The sequence below is a fragment of the Trichechus manatus genome, unplaced genomic scaffold, assembly GCF_000243295.1.
Source record: "Trichechus manatus latirostris isolate Lorelei unplaced genomic scaffold, TriManLat1.0 scaffold00084, whole genome shotgun sequence".
In the NCBI taxonomy this organism is placed as follows: domain Eukaryota; kingdom Metazoa; phylum Chordata; class Mammalia; order Sirenia; family Trichechidae; genus Trichechus; species Trichechus manatus.
The window spans coordinates 2,851,328-2,871,714 of record NW_004444020.1 but is presented as its reverse complement, the minus strand read 5'-3'; the positions used below and the strand labels follow the sequence as shown (position 1 = coordinate 2,871,714).

General features: G+C 42.7%; 2 protein-coding genes across 7 annotated transcripts in view; one reads left to right on the top strand and one right to left on the bottom strand.

The window, feature by feature from the left end:
• Positions 1 to 7,645, bottom strand: part of UBA5 (ubiquitin like modifier activating enzyme 5) — a 19,684-nt gene extending 12,039 nt beyond the window's left edge. The window contains exons 1-3 of one of the 4 annotated variants that reach the window (XM_023735955.1): positions 7,326 to 7,645; positions 945 to 990; positions 740 to 829 (exon numbers count right to left, since the gene is read on the bottom strand). In XM_023735955.1, the coding sequence (XP_023591723.1) occupies positions 740 to 829; positions 945 to 990; positions 7,326 to 7,486 (297 nt within the window). In that variant the 5' untranslated portion in view covers positions 7,487 to 7,645. Of the gene's footprint in view, positions 1 to 680; positions 830 to 944; positions 993 to 6,957; positions 7,305 to 7,325 lie in introns of those variants that run through there. The other 3 variants (XM_023735956.1, XM_023735957.1, XM_023735958.1) reach the window with 3 other exon arrangements.
• A 103-nt stretch (positions 7,646 to 7,748) lies between these two features.
• Positions 7,749 to 20,387, top strand: part of ACAD11 (acyl-CoA dehydrogenase family member 11) — a 125,116-nt gene continuing 112,477 nt past the window's right edge. Inside the window, exons 1-2 of one of the 3 annotated variants that reach the window (XM_004381406.2) lie at positions 7,749 to 7,940; positions 8,243 to 8,443. In XM_004381406.2, coding sequence (XP_004381463.1) covers positions 8,256 to 8,443 — 188 coding nt within the window. In that variant the 5' untranslated portion in view covers positions 7,749 to 7,940; positions 8,243 to 8,255. Of the gene's footprint in view, positions 7,941 to 8,242; positions 8,444 to 20,387 lie in introns of those variants that run through there. The other 2 variants (XM_023735952.1, XM_023735954.1) reach the window with 2 other exon arrangements.

Genomic DNA, 20,387 nt, shown 5'->3' with positions numbered 1-20,387 from the left:
AAAAAAAAAAAAGAATTATCTATGTGAGATCAAATTGACAACAGCAACTCAAAAGATTTGATGGGAAGCCTAGGGGGCAGTGAGTTGAAGACAATGGTGATGGAATAATTTGGAAAAGGATAGTGAGAATACCAGTACAACTGGAAGAATGTAATCAATGCCACTGAATTGTACATGTAGAAACTTTTGAAATGGTGTAACTTTGGCTATGTATATTTTCACCAAAAAAAAAAGAAGCGTCCTCCAAAGTGGAGAAGGGAGAGTGTTGACATGTCATGGGGTTGTTAACCAGTGTCATAAAACAATGTGTACTGACTGTTTAATGAGAAACTATTTGTTCTGTAAATCTTCATCTAAAGTACAATAAAAATATATATATTTTTAAAAAAAAATTTGTTAGATATTTCAGTGTTTCACTCACAGGCTTTTAATTTAAAAACCTTCTTTTCTAAGTTTCGATTATCTAAAACTTAAGTCCAAATTGTTCTATAGTATGCTCCCCACCAAAAAAAACTTCCTGAACACAGTTAGGTACTTTTTGTTTAATTAGCAATAATATCAGCTTCCACCTGGGTGGAGATGTATCTCAACCCATCAGGTAGAAAGAACAATATGAATAAAAACACCACAAATAAATAAACCATTAGTAATGAGAAAAAAAAAAAAATTCTAATTTGTACCTGATTTACTTCAGGAGTGAGTAGTTCTCTATATGACAGGCAAAGAGAAATGTTTTTACCTTACCAATGCCACATCTTGTCAGCATTTCAGCAGTCACACTACCAACTCCACCAACACCTACTATTGCTACAGCAAAGGTACGAATTTTCTGTGGAATGCAAAATTATGTATGTGTTGGTTAATAACTCTTCATTAAATATGTCATCAGAAATTACTTTCAATTATAGTAATCATCTTTAAAAACTTTGAAAGGTTTATTATACCTCATAGTCGTTTACAATTCCCATTCGTTTCAATGCCATCAGGCGGCTTAAAACAAAGGAAAAAAAAGTGTTAAAGCTTACAGTCTTTTAGTTTCTAGTGATACAGACAGGCATACAAAATCACAGAATGTAAACACCAAAACTCAATCACTAATACTTTAAAAAATGGCGAATAGCTGTCTTTTACCAGATGTACTTCACATGTCCTTAAATGAGTTCTGTCTTGGCTGCACATTAAAATCACCTGGGAAGTTTTAAAAACGCTGATGCCTAAGCAACGAAATTTTTTAAAAAGCTCCTCAGATATTCTAATGTGAAGCCAAGTTTGAGAACTAAATGTTAAGTATCTACATGAGAAGCGTCAAAGTGCAATTTCAACACTTGCCCATGCTTTCTCAGTATACGTATATACTTAATGTTTAACATTTTGATCTTCATCATCAGAATAATCGGAATCCCACTCACTTGTTATCTCTGCCCCAATGGATAATACCTACTAACTTTTATTATCTTTTATATGCCAACCATTGTTAACAGGTGCTTTATCTAGTTATTGCTAATCTGTTTTATCTTTTTTAAATTATATATACACAGTTTAAACCTACCTACATACAATTCCCATTCATTTACACTTTAAAGAGTCAAACACTTTTACCTCGCCTGTTAGAAAATACAGCAGTCGTCAAGCCCCCAGGCTCATTTTCCTTTCCTCCTTCACTTTCAACTCTACTACCAACTTATCTCTAAATAAAATGCTAACATTGTTATTTTTTGATTTTCAGTTTTAGATATAATCTGAAGATTTCACTCTTACCATCCTTTCCCTATTGGAGAGAAACAAATTATCCAGAGAATAGAGCAGAAAACTAAAGCGATAGGCAATAGGAGAAAATAAGAAACGTAGAGGACCAGTCCAGGTGGTCCAACTTCATAATAACAGGAGTTCCAGAAAGTCTAGGAAAAAACATTTCCTAACCAGCCTCCCAATATTGTTATATGGCCATTTTAGTTAGATGTTATTATTATTCACAACTGGGTCATGAAGTATAGTAGAACTTACCCTTTCTTGTACAACTCTTACCTCTGAAGTTAATAATTGTTTCCCCTTATACTTAATTTTCTATGTATTTTTCACAAATTCAACCCCACCATCTCTACCAGTTATCTAAAATTCCTCTAAATTTATATGCAAGAGGTATTCTATCAATTCATCTTAAAAATATAACTTCCAGAATCCTCTGATGTGCTCCCATGTCTACATGTACTGCACTCTTAGCTCCCATCCTGAGTTCTCCCTTCATAATACTATGAATTCTCTTCATTTCTTTATTCTGTATTGATCCCCCGCTCCCTGAATCCTATAGTTCAGTAGTTTTAAAGTATAGTCCACGGACCTAGCATCCAGGAATCTGCTAGAAATGTAATTTCTTGAGCCCCACCCTAAACCAAAAACCACTGCCGTCAAGTCGGTTCCAACTCCTAGTGACCCTATAAGACAGAGGAGAACTACCCCATAGGGTTTCCAAGGAGCAGCTGGTGGATTCAAACTGCCAAATTTTTGGTTAGCAGCCGAGCTCTTAACCACTGCGCCACCAGGGTCCCAATGGGCCCCACTCTATGCCTACTAAATCAGAATATGGCCGTTTGGACACGGGGCCCAACAATCTGAGTTTTAACAAGCTCCCCATTATTATGCACAATAAAGTTTGAGAATCTCTGATATAGATTATTTCTTAATTTACTCCCTTGTGTTGGTTGGAAGAACATCCTCCAGCAGCTTCATAACAAAGGGTGTGAGGAAGGTAAAGTTTGAGAACTTGCATACCTGAAACAATTCTTATCTCCTTCCTCCAACACACACACACACACACACACACACACATTTTATTGATAGTTTACCATTATATATGTAAGCCTAGGTTAGAAAAATTTTCCTTCAAAATTTCTAAGATATGGGAGGCGGGGCCAACATGATGCCATAGAAGAAAGTACCATGCTGTCCCTCTGCAGCAAAGACCTGAAAAACTAAGTAAAACAGATATAAACTCCAATTCTGGAACCCTAAGCGTCAAATGAAGGGATAAAAAACTTAATCAAGCACCAAATGGAATAAGAAACTGATAGAGAACAGAGAATGAGGAGAGCTATAGAGTGGAGGTCCCCTACCAGCTAATGCGGCATGGATTCACCATCTTGGACTACAGCCACCAAGGAATGTGGATAGGGAAGATGGGGAATATGGGAAGGCAACTTCACGGGGCTCCCAACAGGAGACAGAGCACCCGCTACACACATCACATCCTCTCCCTTCCCTCCTGCCTATCTGCACCATGCACCGAGCACTGCACCCCCGAGTGGCACTGGCATGGATCCCCAGACCCTGCCCTGTACTGCCCTCAGCCCCGCCCCAACAGACCCAGTTCGTGCCGCAAACAACACATCCTCGCCCCTCCCTCCCCTGCTGTACCTGCCCTGATGCACTACAGCTGAGCAACCGGCCCTGCCCACTTAGACAAGGTGGTGAGAAGTATCGTACCCACAGACGAGCAAGCAACGAAACACGCCCAGCCCACCTTCCCAGACATACCCAAATAAAACAAAAAAGCAGGATGAAACAAACAAATCTACGATCAATAAACAAAGAAAATAATTCCTGAATGTTCCAGAGACAGCAGACAATATTAAAACATAAAAAAAAAAATAGGAGAGGATGGCTCCAGAAAGTGACCAAAATAAAACACCAGATGACATTCCAGTAGAAAAGTCACTGGGACTACCTGGTAGAGAATTCAAAACTCTAATAGTCAGGACTCTCCAAAAGATCAGGAAAGAAATGAAGGAAAACACAGACAAAAATAAGGAAAAGATAGACAAAATCATGGAAAATAGAGACAAGATCAGGGGGAACACAGACCAAGCAATGGAAGAATTCAGGAAAACAATACAGGAACAAAATGTCAAAATAAATAAACAACTAGAAATCATATAAAAATAGCAATCAGAAATCCAAAAGATAAACAACAAGCTTTCAGAAATGAACACTGCAATATAGAAGGTTTTAGGAGCAAATCTGAAACAACAGGAAATAGGACCAGTGAAATTGAACACAAATCCTTGGATACCACTTCATTTGAGGAAAAATCAGAGAAAAGAATGAAGAAACCCTGAGAACAATGTGGAATACAATCAAAAGTAAAAATTTGCGTGTCAGCAGAGTTCCAGAACAGGGGGAGAAAACATAAAACACAGAGAGGCTCACTGAAGATTTGCTGACAAAAAACTTCCCTAGTATCATGTAAGTTGAAAAACTGACCATTTAAGAAGCTCAACAAACTCCATATATGATAGATCCCAAAAGAAAATCATCAAGTTATATCATAATCACACTCAGTAAAACCAAAGACAAAGAAAGAATCCCCAGAACAGCTTGAGAAAACCAAAAAGTCACATACAAAAGGGAAACAGTAAGACTAAGCTCTGATTACTTGCCAGAAACCACGCAGGCAAGAAGGCAATAGGATGACATACATAAAACCTTGAAAGGAAAAAAAAACTGCCAATCAGAATTTCTAAGACATTGCTCCAGACAAGAACAAAGCATGGCTTTGACAAAACAAAGCTATTCTGATTCTGATATTTTGCTATGTGGCCTGGTAGTTTGTAGGATCTTCTTAGTCCTTACTATTCTGCAATTTCACAGCATGCCTTGGTGTGAATCTATTCTCATCCATTGTGCTGAATACATGGTGGACCCTTTCAAACTGGAAACTCATGTTTTTCTGAGAATCTTCTAGAAGAAATTGATGATTTCCTTGTTTACTTTTCCTGGACTTTCTGGAACTCCTATTATTAAGAAGTTGGACCACCACCTGGACTAGTCCTCTACATTTACTTTCTCTCTCCTATTTCCTATCACTTTCGTTTTCTGCTCTACTCTCTGGATAATTTATTTCAACTTTATTTTCCAACCTTTCTATTGAGATGTTCATTTCTGTTATCATTTTTCAAGAATTCTATACTATAATCTTGAAGTACAGGGACCCAACCCCCAATTATTAATACAAACACTATTTTTTCAATAGGTGTTCATTCCTTTAAAAAAATTCCTTTACTATCACTTTAGTGTGGTTGAGTAGAAAGTGATAGTAAATGCTTGTGATCAACCTGACACCTTTACTTTCCCCTAATCTTCATGTATAACCCTGAGAAGAATGTACTGCAACTCTCTTTTACAGATAAGGAAAAAGATTCAGGTTAATTAACTTGCTCAAGATCAAACAGCTAACTGGTAAACAATACTCAGAGGTGGGTTTCTGAGCCAGATTTTAAACCAGGTTTTCTTGTCCTAAAGTCTCTGTTTGCCTCTCCATTTTCTGCGCATGCTTTAAAGTATATTCTGTAACACATAATTTCACATTTACTTGTGTTGTTTGACCATTATTCCACATTCATTAACAATGTCTACCAAACTAAAGGAAAGGTCTTTGAGAACTGGGGGTTTATACATTTCTTTGTGTCACCTGATGCAATCAAAATGGTGCTAAGCACCTAAAAACCCCTCCTATGTTTTTCCATAACCCTGTACTTCCCCTATCAAAATTCTTACCACCTGTATTACAACTGCATGTTTACTTTTCTCACACTCATCTAGTAAACTCTGGAGGGAAAAGACCATGTCCTCTTTGTATCCCCGGTGTCTGTACATAAGAAATGCTCAATAAATGGTAGAAAATATCATAAGAGGGCTGGAGATGAAAAGGTGTTCAATAAACATTTTCTGAATGAACAACAATTCAAAAACTTAAGACTAAGCTTCATTAAATTCCCATATACCAGTCAACAGTTTTGGGTGACAAGTGCCCTCTCCTATTTAGCGATTTTAATAACGTTGCATGGTGCAAATGAGACAGAAAATACTAACGTTTAGATTTGAGTTCTGAAAGTTTTGTTTCTAACTATCACAATGTCAAGGGAATCATATCACACTGAAGCAATCTTTGAAATATGATTAAAGATGACTCTAAAGAACAACTCATATTCCTTTCCTTTTCATTCTTAGAGGGAAAGTTTCAAAGTCTTCATTTGTAAAATTTAAAAATGTTAAAAGGTGGTAAATGAAATAGTTTACACTCAGTTCTGATTAGAGATGTCAGCTCATGCTTATTCAATCTCTAAAAAACTTGGATCATTAACTCTTCATATTTGACAAGAGTTAAAATACAGTGTACTCTAAGATCTACTGAAGCTTTATGTCACAAATAACTAAAACTTTTTTTTTTAATCAAAACTCATGCTCTTTAAAGGGAAAGAGCAAAATCATCTTTTCTATTTCATCTACTTTAAAACTATCCAGTTTTTAGCCACATTGCGTACTTACTGACATTTTTACTGGGGAGATTGTTCATATGTACTCTGGAGTAAAAAGCCTAATCCAGTCTAGGCCTTATAACTTACTACTAGCTCTATGACCTGAGACAAATCATTGCAGTTCTCTAAGCCTTAATATTTCTCAACTATAAAATGGGAGTAAAATAATAGTAGTGATCTCATAGAGTTGTAGTGAGGAGGGAAAGACAACGCATGCAAAGTGCTTAGCACATACTAAAAGATGTACTGAGAAATACAGTTTTGTATAAGGCTGACCATGTGCTAACCATTTTAAATATACTTTTTGAATCCTCACAACTCTGACTGAGATAGATACTACTATTATTTCCACTTAACAGGTGAGAAACTGAAACAGAGAAGTTAAGAACTTGCCCAAAGTTACACAGCTACTAAGAAAGGTGGGATTTGAATCCAGTCAGTCTGACGCTAGAGTTCTTACCCTTAACCACTGCACTATATACCGCATTCTGAATTTTAAAAAAGCCTTTTTAGAAAAGAAGCGGGAGTGGCAGGGCTGGCAAAGTCCAATGGTCTGAGATGTTAAGGTGCACTCCAACAAATTACAGCCAGTCTCGCTCCCCCTTCCACCCTTTAACTTATGAAACATTGAGAATCCTTTATGAACCTTTTTAAAATTTATGCGTAGCAGGTTTTACATTTGACGTCATCTTCTGAAAGTTCTCATTACTATCAGTCTTACGTGAAGCGAGGCAGACTAATAGATGCAGGGGCGAAACAAGACTGGATCTGCGTTCTCGGTAGTCGCGAGAGCAGCACCATATGGCTGACTCGGGTGTTTTAAAAAGAGAAAGAACAACTTCTGACCGGTACTAAGACGTGGTTTTGCCCGTTTGATAATGGGACCTCAAGACGAGGGAATGGGGGACGGAAAGCCGAGTAAACTGGGCCGGGGGTGGGCGCGCCTCGCTCGTCACCACGGGGAGACCGTCACCTCGTCTCCCCGGCCTGCCTCCAGGCCCAGACACAGGTCACCTGTAAGGGTTGGAGTCCACCACCTCCGGGCTCATCTTCTCGATGCGGGCCCGGCCGCCCCCTCCATCGCCGACCCCTAAGGCCCGCCGACTTCTCTCCTGGGCTAGCTCCAGCTCCAGCTCCTGTACCCGCTGCTGCAGCCGCTCCACAGACTCGGCCATGGCTGGGACTCCGACCGCCAACGCTCCCAGCCCTGGCCTTCGCCGCCGCCCCACGCTGCTCGGCCAGCTGGGCCCACGATGGGTAATATGAGGAGGCACTTAGCCGCCGCCTTAAACCAGAGCCCTAGGAGGTACTCCGTCGCCTCACAAACAGACACGTCTCCCCGGCTCCAGCGGGACTTCCACGATACTGCTTCCGGTGCGCCGCAGTCATTGTTCCCCCTAAGCAAAAGTTCGCCCTGGTTTAGCTTCCTTCTTTACCCCGTGCTGTGAGATCAGGCCTCAGCAGAGCCCGGGTCATAAGTGTCTAGGGCTGGTCGCCTGCGGGATGGACTCTCTAACTGTGCGGCGAGAAGAAACATCAGAAGCTTTTATTCTTGGGCTCCAAGTCCTGACGCACCCTTTTCTGGACCGGACCCTACAAGTCTTCCGCCTGCTGGCGCATTAAGTTTAGGTATGGAGGAGGTCTGTTCGTTCTTGTTCGCCCGTAGCGACGACTGGGGCTTTGCTTTCTTTAAAACTGTGGCCTCCAACTCAATTTTTAAATCTTAATACATCTAGTATTTCCCTACCAAACCGAAATCACCTGTCTAGCTGGCGGACGTTGCTCAGCAACGGCGGCCAGGGTGTTTGTGGTTGGCTGGAGGCGCTAGGCCCGCCCCCGGCCTCACGGCGGCAGCTCCTGCGACGGCCTCCACCCCCGCCCCGTCCGTGGGTGTAGAGTGGCGCTCCCGTGACGATACGCTTCTCGCACAGGCACTCCAGACCAATGGATTCCACGCCAGTGCGGCCTTGCGCGGTGGCAGTCATGGAGGCCTGTGCCGCCCGGGACCCTGAGATGGCCGAAGTGCTGCCCCAGCACAAGTTCGACTGCAGGTCCCTGGAGGACTACCTAAGCCAACATTTGCCCGGCTTTGTGGCCGAGCCGGAGACCACGCTGTCAGTTACCCAATACAGGTATCAACTCCAGCCTTCGCCTCCAGCAGATACAAATCTGTGCATTGTGCTTTTCTTCCTTTCGTCCTGCATGGTTCCTAAATTCCTTCATCCCAATTTCTTATCCTGCAATGACACACTCTTCAGGCGGGAACTGCCATTGCTGGTCCCCCTGCATTCTTTCTGGGGTATTCCCAGTTCGAAGGCAATAATGGAAGCCCGTTAACATTCACGATTCCTATATGCGAAGACATCTTTAATAAAGGATGGAATTATGTGCCTTAAGGGTTTACTAAGGCAATTAAGGCTGGGAAGTAAAAAGGCCTTCTCTCAACCTTTGTGCTACAACCATTAGATCTTTTTTCTGAGAAGCTGGCGTAATTACGTTAAAATTGGTGGTATTCCTGGAGGCTGTTAATGGCACCAGTTGGGGCATTCGAATTCTAATCCTAGCTCTTCCACTCCGCAAGTCATAACACCACTTTGGACCCTGTCATGGATTGAATTGTGTCCCCCAAAAAATGTGTGTAGCATCTTGGCTAGGTCATGATTCCCAGTATTCTATGATTGTGTTATCTGATGTGATTTCCTTACGTGTTGTAAACTCTACCACTATGATGAGATTATATGTGATCTCCTCATGTGTTATAAATTCTATCACTGTGATGAGTTTATACTGATGAGGTTGACAAGATTAGTGTCTTAATGCAATCTGTTTTGAGTTATAAAAGAGAGAAGTGAGCAGAGATACATGGGAACCTCATATCACAAAGAAAGCAGTGCTGGGAGCAGAGCTCGTCCTTTGGACCTGAGGTTCCCGCACAGAGTAGCTCCCAGACCAAAGGAAGACTGATGACATGGACTTTCGTCCAGAGCCGATGGAGAAAGCGTTCCCCTGGAGCTGATGCCCTGAATTTGGACTTGTAGGCTACTGGACTGTGAGAGAATAAATTTCTCTTTGTAAAGCCATCCACTTGTGGTATTTCTGTTGGAGCAGCACTAGATGACTAAGACAGGCCCCAAGTTTTGGTTTTGGTTTTAAATGAGGGAATGGAACTAAATGAGACAATGCTGAGAGTACTGCTCCACATCTGAGTCTGGTTCTAGTCTGATATTTTATAAAAGAAAATGAATAAAAATACACTTTATTCTAAAAATAGTATTTTGATAAGCACAAATGCTATAGAAAGAGTCCTGGCTTCTGAGCAGGGCTTCCAAAGTTTCTTCTGATTCCAACCCCTGCTGAGAATTTACATTTCAAACAAGTTCCCAGGAAGTTATACATAAGAATCACCTGGGGATGTTGTTAAACTACAGATTCTGGTTCAGTATATCTGGGGTGGAAATGCAAATTCTCAGCAGGGAACTTGTTAGGAATGGGAATTCTCAGCAGGGGTTAAGCCTGACCAGTTGGAAGCCCTGCTTCTGAAACAGAAAAGACCTATCACTGATGACTGGGAGTTGAAATACTTTACATAAACTCTCTGAGAACTCAGTTTCTTAATCTATGACACCTGCACCTTCTAATTAGTCTGATGAGTAAAGAAGTAATAAGGATGAAAGGGCTTAAACATTGTAATAGCACTGTATACCAGTGGCTTCTTATCACTACTGTTTATATTCCTTGACTGCTGATTTCAGTGAAAATGGAAAATAATAAAAGAGATGGGTCAGAGAGTTTTGTAGCATTAAAAGCCACCTTGTCTCAATAGATATTGGGTAATGAAGGAAAAGGTAAAATAAAGGATAGCTGAGGTTTCTAGCATAGAGGGCTTGTGTTCTAAATAAACTAAAAGATCAAAGTTCAAATTTCAACTATTCACTTGCTTTGGGAATCTGGGTTAAAGTATAGAGTGTCAAAGTACAGTATAAAAATCAATTACATATCTGTACTTCAGCAACAAACAGGTAAAATGAAATTTTCAAAGATACATAATTAATCAAAGAATTAGAACTATAAATTACGTAAATATAAATCTAATAAAATATGTGCAAGACTTTTGTAGAGAAAATTATAACACTTTATTAAGATATTGAAAAGACTAAATTGAGAGATGCCATATTTATGGATAGGAAAATTCATTATTATAAATTTCTCTTTTTCTTCCAACTGATGCATTAGATTCAGTGCAACAGCAATCAAAATCCTAATGTTTTTCTCCAATTTGAAAAACTAAGCCTAAAATTTACATGTAAGAACAAAGGGCTAAGAATAGCAAAAACACTCCTGAAGAAGAACACAATGGGAGTTTGAATTAAGGTAGCATGAAATTAGTGTAAAGGTAGACAGACAAACAAATAGAATAGAATATAGTCCAGAAAAAGACCCACTTATATATAAAAGTTTGATATATGACAGTACTGGCATTGAGAATCAGTGGGAGGAAAGGAAGGACTTTTCAATAAACGATACTGGGATAATTGTTATCTGTGAAAAAATTGAAATTAGATCTTTTCCTTAGTCTACCTCACACGTTTGCAGGTGGATTAAAAGCTTGAATGTTAAAGGTAAAATTATAAACATTTGGAAGACATAGAGGAGATTATGACTTTGGAGTAGGAAAGTTATTTAAAAAGACAAGCAAAAAAACAAACATAAAGGAAATGATTGATTTTTTTAGAATTGTGCTTTAGGTGAAACTTTACAGAGCAAATTAGTTTCTCATTCAACAATTTATACACAAATTGTTTTGTGACATTAGTTGCAATTCCCACAACGTGTCAACACTCTCCCTTTCCATACCCCAATTCCCCACTTCCATCTGTCCATTTTTCCTGTCCCTTCTCGCTTCTTGTCATTTCTTTTGGGCAGGTGTTGCCCTTTTGGTCTCGTACACATGACTGAACTAAGAAGCACATTCTTCACATGTATTATTGTTTTATAGACCTGTCTAACCTTTGGCTGAAGGGTGAACTTCAGGAGTGGATTTAGTTCTGAGTTAAAAGCATGTTCAGGGGCCATAACTCCAGGTTCTAGGCTGTGTCAGACCAGCAAGACTGGTCTTTTTGTTTTTTTTGTGAACTTGAATTTTGTTCTTCATTTTTCTCCAGCTCTGTCCAAGACCCTCTATTGTGATCCCTCTCACAGTGGTTGGTGGTGGTAGTCGGGCACCATCTAGTTCTTCTGGGCTCAGGCTGGTAGAGGCTGTGGTACTTGTGGTCCATTAGTCCCTTGGACTGTTACTTCCCTTGCGTCTTTGGTTTTCTTCATTCTCCTTTGCTCCAGATGAGATGAAACCAGTAGATGTTTCTTAGATGGCCACTCACAAGCTTTTAAGACCCCCAGACGCTACTCACCAGAGTTGGATGTAGAACATTTTCTTTATGAACTTTGTTATGCCAGTTGACCTAGATGACCCCTGCAACCATGGTCCCCAGCCCTCAGCCCCAGTAACTCAGTCCCTCAGGGTGTTTGGGTGTGTCTATGTAGCTTCTATGACTTTGCCTTGGTCGAGTTGTGCTGACTTCCCCTGTATTGTACACTGTCTTTCACTTCACCAAAGTTAACACTTATCTACTATTGTTATCAAAGCCAGGAAGGTTGATCCTTGTCTGGCGTGCTCAGCCCTGCCAATGATCTGAACACCGACCTTTGAGAAAAAGAAAGTAAATTTATTTGCAGCGCACAAAGCAAGGAGCCGGGAAGAAGTTCCTCAGAGCCCACTCCCCAAATGATGGGGAGGCAGGACTTTTATGTGATTAGGTAGCAAGATGGTGCCCACACAGACACGGGGTGGGGTGGCAGTTTCCCGTGCAGGTGCACTGGTTCGTTCATGGGGCCAGGTTACAATCCCCCTTGAGCTGTAGCAATTCCTTAAGGGATAAGGTCGATGACTCATCTGGCTGCTTCCTGCCGGGACAAAGTTAGGGACCGAGGCTGCGGAATTGGCCAGCATCTTTTGTTTGTTGTTGTTTAGGACCTGGTGGTGATGGGAGGGAAAATATCCCCACATCTTGAAGCCTTTTTGAAAAGAATTGGGTTAAACACTTTAACAGATAAGTTAGGATCAGACATACCAGCAAGATAAAAAATAGAGGTGTCACCAGGGGCCAAAGCCAGCTGAAACTGGGGAAGAAGGGCATAATCCAATCCCACCAAGAAGCTGTTCCTCTGGATTCTGTTACAGGCCTTGGTCTGGTCCAGTTGGCCACTTGGTCAATTACCTATAAATTTAGCTCTACCTCATGAGAGGTATTGAGCTATACACAACAGGAGATGCCAGCTGTTGCAAACTCCTCCTTCCTTAGCTAGAATATTGTCTGGAGCCAAGCGGTGGTCTAGTACTACTCTAGCCAGAGAGTTTAGTGACTGTTGTTGAGCTTTAGTGGCTCTTCTAGTGGCTCATGATAGAACGTGGATGGTCTCAGAGAGGTTAAGCACAGCATCCTGTAAAGCAGCTAATTGTGGGATAATGGTTAGGATTCTTAAAACTGACCATCCTATTCCTGTCTCTTGATGGGGTTATATCCTGTTCCCCTTAAATCCCAGCCTTTTTCCTTATCATCAGCAGCTCTTCTTTGCCACCTGTGTGTATTGGGAGGTGGAGGTTTTATAAGGGTGGCGAGGTTATTGAAGGTCACAAGGGTCATGGAGAAAGTGACAGTCCTATTGTACAAGTGCCAGTTGATTCTTTTGGGTTTAGGCATGTGTCATGGATTGAATTATGTCCCCCAAAAAATGTGTGTATCAGTTTGGCTGGGCCATGATTCCTGGTATTGTGTGATTTTCCTATATGTTGTAAATCCTGCCTCTATGATGTTAATGAGGGAGAAGAGTGGCAGTTGTGTTAGTAAGGCAGGACTCAATCTACAAGATTGGATTATGTCCTGAGGCAATCTCTTGAGATGTGAAAAAGAGAAGTGAACAGAGAGACAGGGGGACCTCATACCTCATAGAAAGCAGTGCCAGGAGCAGAGCATGTCCTTTGGACTGGGGTCCCTGTGTGGAGAAGCTCCTAGTCTGGGAGAACACTGATGAGAAGAAGACTGACAGAGACAGAAAGCCTTCTTCTGGAGCTGAGGCCCTGAATTTGGACTTTAGCCAACTTTACTATGAAGAAATAAACTTCTCTTTGTTAAAGCCATCCACTTGTCGTATTTCTGTTGTAGCAGCACCAGATGACTAAGACAGCATGGGTAAACTAGGCCCCTGTGATACCAGGTGCTAGGGGAGATAAAATCACCACACAGAAAATAGATTCCTTGGGGTGCACAAACAGAACCACCCTCTGCCAAGTGGTTGCAGAGGTGGGTAGTATTGAACCATGTTGAGAAGTTGGTCAGCCCAAAGATGGAAACTTGGTGGCCTCTATCACAACCTGTATAGACACCAAGTTCAGCCATTGAGGAAAGGTGTCTCCATGTACTGAAGTTTCCAAGGTGTCTTATTTATGTAGTGCTGCTATAAAATAAATAACGCAAGTGGATGGCTTTAACAAAGAGAAATTTATTCACTCATAGTCTAGTAGGCTAGAAGTCCAAATTCAGGGTGCCAGCTCCAGGGGAAGGCTTTCTGTCTCTGTTGGCCCTGGGGAAGGTCCTTGTCATCAGTCTTCCCTTGGTCTAGCTTCTCCACACAGGAACTCTGGGTCCAAAGGATGCACTCTACTCCTGGTGCTGCTTTCTTGGTGGTTTGAGGTCCCCATGTCTCTCTGCTTGCTTCTCTCTTTTATATCTCAAGAGAGATTGACTTAAGACACAATCTAATCTTGTAGATTAAGTCCTGCCTCATTAACATAACTGCCACTAATCCTGCCTCATTAACTTATAGAGAATTTACAACATGTAGGAAAATCACATCAGATGACAAAATGGTGGACAATCTGACAATACCAGGAATCATGGCCTAGCTAAACTGACACACATATTTTGGGGGGACACAATTCAATCCATGACACAAGGTAATATGCAAAGTCGACGAACTTCATCCTGTTAAAAGAGATAATTTCGGGGACCACTGTAGTCCACCATGCCAAGTCAAGTAGTTTGAAATATGGCACCATTCCTCGTGAGTCTTTTTTACTTCTAAGGGGTCAGAGGTACTGTTTCCTCTTTTTGGCTCCAGCATTAGAGAGATCCAGGAAGAGTTGGGGATGGGGTTTCCCCAGGGAACTTTCAAATCAGCAGAAGAGGTGGGGAATGGATGGCTGGGTGGCAGATCCAACAATTACTCAGATTACCTCCCTGAGAAACATAATTGGAAAGCTGGATGAATCAGTTGTCTTCCTACTTAGCTTGGATACAAGTGATAGGTTGAAGCAGGTAAAGCAAAAGCAACAATGCCACAACAGGGTTCATACTGGTTAATTTTAGCACCATGGAAAATAGGTGGTGCCCACAGCAGGGAGAATACAAGAGAAAATACAGATAAAGAGGATCAACAGAACACGTGCGACACGGACACCTAGGCCTTCTACAGTCTGCAAAGGTGGAGACATGGAAGAAAAGAACGTTACTTATCTATCTTTTAGAAGAGTAGTTTCAAGTCCTCTAGTGGCTCACACTCCCACTCTGGCTCAGGAGGTTGGTTGTCTTTGTAGTCCCATGAATGGGCCTCATTCTGCTGACCACTGCCGATAGGTGTGAGGTCTTCAAAGGCTCATCTGGATTGAGGGGCACTCGCTTCACTCTGGTGGGGTGAATCCAAGGCTTTATTCCAACTACCTTCACCAAGGAATGGGTGACTAGTAGAACCTTGTAGGGGCCGGTCCACTTGGGCTGGAGCTGGCTGGTGGCATGGTGGTCGTCCCACCTTTTTACAAGGACCTGGCCTCCTGGTGCAAAAGGATGAAGAGGGGTATCTGTGGGAAAGAACAGACTATTGGAAGCATACCGGTAATAGCTTTCAAGGTTTCACATAGTGACCTAAGATATCTGGAAACACTAAATTCTTGGATTACCGTAGGATCATCTAAAGCACTTAGCCCCCAGGCTGCCTTAAGGAAAGGTCTCCCACATAACATTTCATAATGGCTCAATTGGAGCCTACTTTTAGGGGCCATCCGGACTCTCAACAGGGCAATTGGCAGTAGTTTGATCGAGAGCAAGTTGGTTTCTTGGCAGAGCTTGGCCAATGTCTTTTTCAAAGTGTGGTTCATCTTTTCTGTCTTTCTACGTGACTGGGGTCTCCAGGAGGTGTGTAGCCTCCACCTAATTCCTAAATGTCCCAAAACCTCTTGGGTAAGTTTGGATAGAAATGCTTCTCCATTGTCACTCTGAATTGAATAAGGTAAACCACATCTAGGAATAAGTTCATTAAGAAGAGCCTTGCTTACCTCTGATGCCTTTTCTGTCCAGCAAGGGAAAGCTTCTACCCATCCGGTAAAAGTGTCTACAAACACTAAAAGATATTTAAAACTCCCTGTAACTGTTGGCATAACAGTGAAGTCTACTTGCCAGTCTTCTCCGGGTCCAATTCCGTGGGCTTGTACCCCAGGTATAGAAGGTCGCAGACCTGTCTTTGGATTGTTTTTTGCACAGGTGGCACATTGTTGCATTACTTTCTGAGTAGTTCTTTGTAAAATAGGCCCTTTAATCATTTTGGTCATCCATCGGAATATAGTATCTCAGCCAAAGTGTGTACCTTTGTGAGCTGCTTTTATCACTGGGTGCATCAGGTGTCCCGGCACTAACACCTGCCCATAAAAATTATAAAGCCACCCATCTTTCAAGAACCATGGGTTATTTACCAGGAAACCCCATTCATCAACCCTGTTTGTATCACACTCGGTGTACTGTGGGTTTGTTGGCAGCTGGAGATCAGGAATCAGAGCAAGACAGGTAGCAGGGGTTTTTGCCTTGGTGGCTTGCTTGGCCGCCTGACCCACAAGGTAGTTTCCTTTAATTATGTGAGACTCTCCTTCTGGTGTCTGGGGCAGTGCATGACTGCCACTTCTTGGTAGGATGACTGCTTCTGGGGGGGGGGGCTAAGATTTCCTCTGCATGTTTTATTTCTATTTTACCTGAAGTTTGTAGTCCTCTTTCTTTCCAAATGGCTCTGTGGGCATGAAGTACCGAAAAGGCATACCTGGAATCTGTATATATGTATTGGCTCATTGGTTGGAGCTCAGTTGGAGGGCACCAGTCAAGGTAAAAAGTTCTGCCTCCTTTTGAGCAGAGGTTACAGGGGCAGTGCCTTGGCTTCTTTGGTCTCATGAAGGGTGACTATGGCATAGCCAGCTTTTCAGACTCCTTGTTCCACAAAGCTGCTCCCATCTGTGAACAGCTCTAAATCAGGGTTAGTAAGAGGCTGGTCAGACAAGTCAGATCTGCTGGAATACACCTCTTCAGTTACCTGGACGCAGTCATGTTTGAGGTTCTCATCCTCTGATGAGGGTAGCAGGGTTATGTGGTTAAGGGTGGAGATAGTCTTAAGCATCACAGTGAGATTGTTGAGTAGGATAGCCTGGTACTTGCTGCGTCTCCCCGCCATTAACCACAGACCACCTCTCTGTTCAATCAAGGGAATCACACTCTGGGGGGTTAGGACCGTGGTAGGTTGGCCAAGAGTGAACTTCTCAGCCTCTGTCAGAAGTTCATAAGTAACTGCAACTGCCCAAAGGCAGGTGGGCCAGCCCTGGGCCACAGGGTCTTGTTGTTTGGAGAAGTACGCAACCGGTCATTTTGTGGCCCTAGAGTCTGAGTAAGCACCCCCAGGGCAACTGCTTGTCTCTCGTGAGAGTATAGCTCAAAAGGTTTATTTAGGTCTGGCAACCCTACGGTGGGGGCAGACATCAGCTTGTCTTTGATTTGTTGAAAAGCTATCTGACATTCTGGCGTCCATACCAAGGGTTCTGAATCGTTACCTTGGACAGCCTGGTATAGGGGTTTTGTGATGAGTCCAAAATTAAGGATTCAGATTCTACAAAACCCTACTATCCCAAGGAACTCTCGCAGCCCTCTCCTAGTGGTTGAGGAGGCCACCTGGGAAATTGCCTCTTTTCAGTCAAGTAACAGCTCTCTTTTTCCTTGAGATGTTTTGAATCCTAGGTATTTTACTTTAGGGGCAGAGATCTGAGACTTTTTCTATGAAACCTTGTATCCTTGGTCTCCTAGAACTTTCAGTTTTGTAATTGTACCTTTGTCACAGAGGTCCTTGGTGGAACTAGCAACCAGACTGTCATCTACATACTGGAGGACTGTGCTCTCCTTGAGGTGCAAGTCCTGGAGGTCTCTGTATAGTACCTCCCCAAAGAGAGTGGGGCTAGTCTTGAACGCTTGAGGTAAAACAGTCTAGCAGTATTGAGTCTTAGTTCCTGAGGTGGGATCCTCCAACTCAAAGACAAATATCTCTTGGGACTTTTCCTCCAGAGGGACACAGTGAAAGGCATCCTTTAAGTCTGAAACTGTAAACCATGGGCAGTCCCCTGGAAGGATGTCAGTAGAGTGTATGGATTGGATACCACTGGGTGAATGTCCTCTGTTATCTGATTTACTGCCCATGAGTCCTGCACAAATCTATACTCCGTAGCATCTGGCATTACTACTGGCAGAATATGGCTGTTGTTGTAAGTGAATTTGCAGGGACAAATAAGCCTATGTGCCAAAAAGATTTTGATCAGAGACTGCAATCCTAGTTTAGTCTCTTGCTTCAAAGGGTACTGTCTTAGTCATCTAGTGCTGCTGTAACAGAAATACCACAAGTGGATGGTTTTAACAAAGAGAAGTTTATTTCCTCACAGTTAAAGTAGGCTAAAAGTCCAAATTCAGGGTGTCAGCTCCAGGGAAGGCTTTCTCTCTCTCTCTGCCTTCTCATCAGTGTTCTCCGGGACTAGGAGCTTCTTGGTACAGGGACCCCAATAAAAAGTGGTGTAGCCACACCCCTGGGAAACCCCCTTTACAGTGGATCAGGGATGTGACCTGAGTAAGGGTGGTGTCACAATTCCACTCTAATCCTCTTTAACATAAAATTACAGTCACAAAATGGAGGACAACCACACAATTCTGAGAAACATGGCCTAGCCAAATTGTTACACACATTTTTTGGGGGACACAGTTCAATCCATGACAGGTACTGCTTGAGATATGGGACAGTGTGGTTTGGTTTAAGCTTTACCTGGACTGGGGTCACCATCTTTGCCTTACCAGGGATTCTGGTGGCCCAAATCTGGGGATTGACTTGGTCCTGGAGGTGCTAGGGTAGGAGTGGAGACTCTGTAGGGGCAACTGTCTACAAAAGGCCTTCCTGTAGAGCACAGGCCTTATCCAGTTCCACTCCTACTTGGAGATAATCTGCTGAAAAGGTGACTTGAGCCTTTAGCTTGGTGAAGACATTTCTCCCCAAAAGGAGAATAGGACATTCAGGCACATACAAGAAGCTGTAAGTCAATTTTTGACCTCCAACTTGACAGTCCATAGGTTGAAGGAATGGTTTACTGGCAGGTTTTCCAAATACCCCGGTAATGGTTGTGTTTTTTTTAGAAAGTAGGCCTTTTAGGGTTTGTCGTGGATTGAATTATGTCCCTCCAAAAATGTGCGTGTCAATTTGGCTGGGCCATGATTCCCGGTATTGTGTGATTTTCCTATATGTTGTAAATCCTGCCTCTATGATGTTAATGAGGGAAGATGGGCAACAGTTGTGTTGGTAAGATAGGACTCAGTCTACAAGATTGGATTGTGACCTGAGGCAATCTCTTGATATATAAAAGAGAGAGGCGAGCAGAGAGACATGGGGACCTCACACCACCAAGAAAGCAGTGCTGGCAGTAGAGTGCGTCCTTAGGACCCGGGGTCCCTGCGCAAAGCTCCTAGTCTGGGGAAACATTGATGAGAAGGCCGACAGAGAGAAAGGCTTCCCCTGGAGCTGATGCCATGAATTTGGACTTTTAGCCTACTTTACTGGGAAGAAATAAATTTCTTTTTGTTAAGGCCATCCACTTGTGGTGTTTCTGTTAGAGCAGTGCTAGATGACTAAGAAAGAATTTGGTGCCAGGAGTGGGGTGCTGCTCTAACAGATACCTAAAATGTGGAAGTGGTTTTGAAACTGTGAATGAATAGAGGAGTGTCAGCGGCAGAGGACCAGCAGCAGCAGAGAACCTTCAGCAGCAGAGAAGCAGCAGCAGCAGAGAACCAGCAGCAGCAGAACCAGGAGACCAGTGCCGGACAGCACTGGAGCCGACCCACGGAGCGAGAGAGCTGAGTGCCTGTGTGCAGGAGGCTTCCTGGCAGAGTGGGGTGCCTCCAGGCACTTATCGGTGGAGCTATAGAGCTTTGGAACACTTGCCCCAACAGGGCAGATGTGGGTGTGAGGCCCACGGGCTGAGAGACCGCAGGAAGCAGAAGCTGAAGAGACAAGGAACACAAGAAGCCGAGCTGCCTCAGTCTCAAAAGGTACGGCCATGACCGCAGGGGTTTCAAAGGGTGGAGCCACCAGTTCTGTTGTTTCTAAAGGTGGAGTTGCCACTCAGATGGACTAGGAGAATAGTGTGCCTAAAGCCGAGGGAGCAGAGTTGCTATCCCAGTGAGCCTGGAAGGTGGAGCTGAAGCCCAGGGCTGAGGGGCTTCCACTCAGAATCTGGAGAGTGTGGCCAATGCCTACAGTCTGGAGGGTAGGGCCATTGTGTAAATTGTCTCAGAGAATAGACGATTATTTTCAAAGCCTTGAGGGCTAATATAATGTGTTCTGCTGACTTGCTTGGTGCCTGTTACCCTTTCTTTTCCTCCAGTTTCTCCCATTTGTAATGGAAATGTCTAGCTTGCACCTGTTCTGCCCTTGTACCTTTGGAAGCAGATAACTTGTATTCTAGATTTCACAGATGAATAGGAATTTTTGGATTTTGGACTTGGAGTTAAGACTTTTGCTATGATATGATGGGGTGAATATGTTTTTCATGTTGCAAGGATGTGATTTTGGGGGGGCCAAAGGGTGGAATGTCATAGATTGAATTATATCCCCCCCAAAATGTGTGTATCAGTTTGGCTGGGCCATGATTTCTGGTATTGTGTGATTTTCCTGTATGTTGTAAAT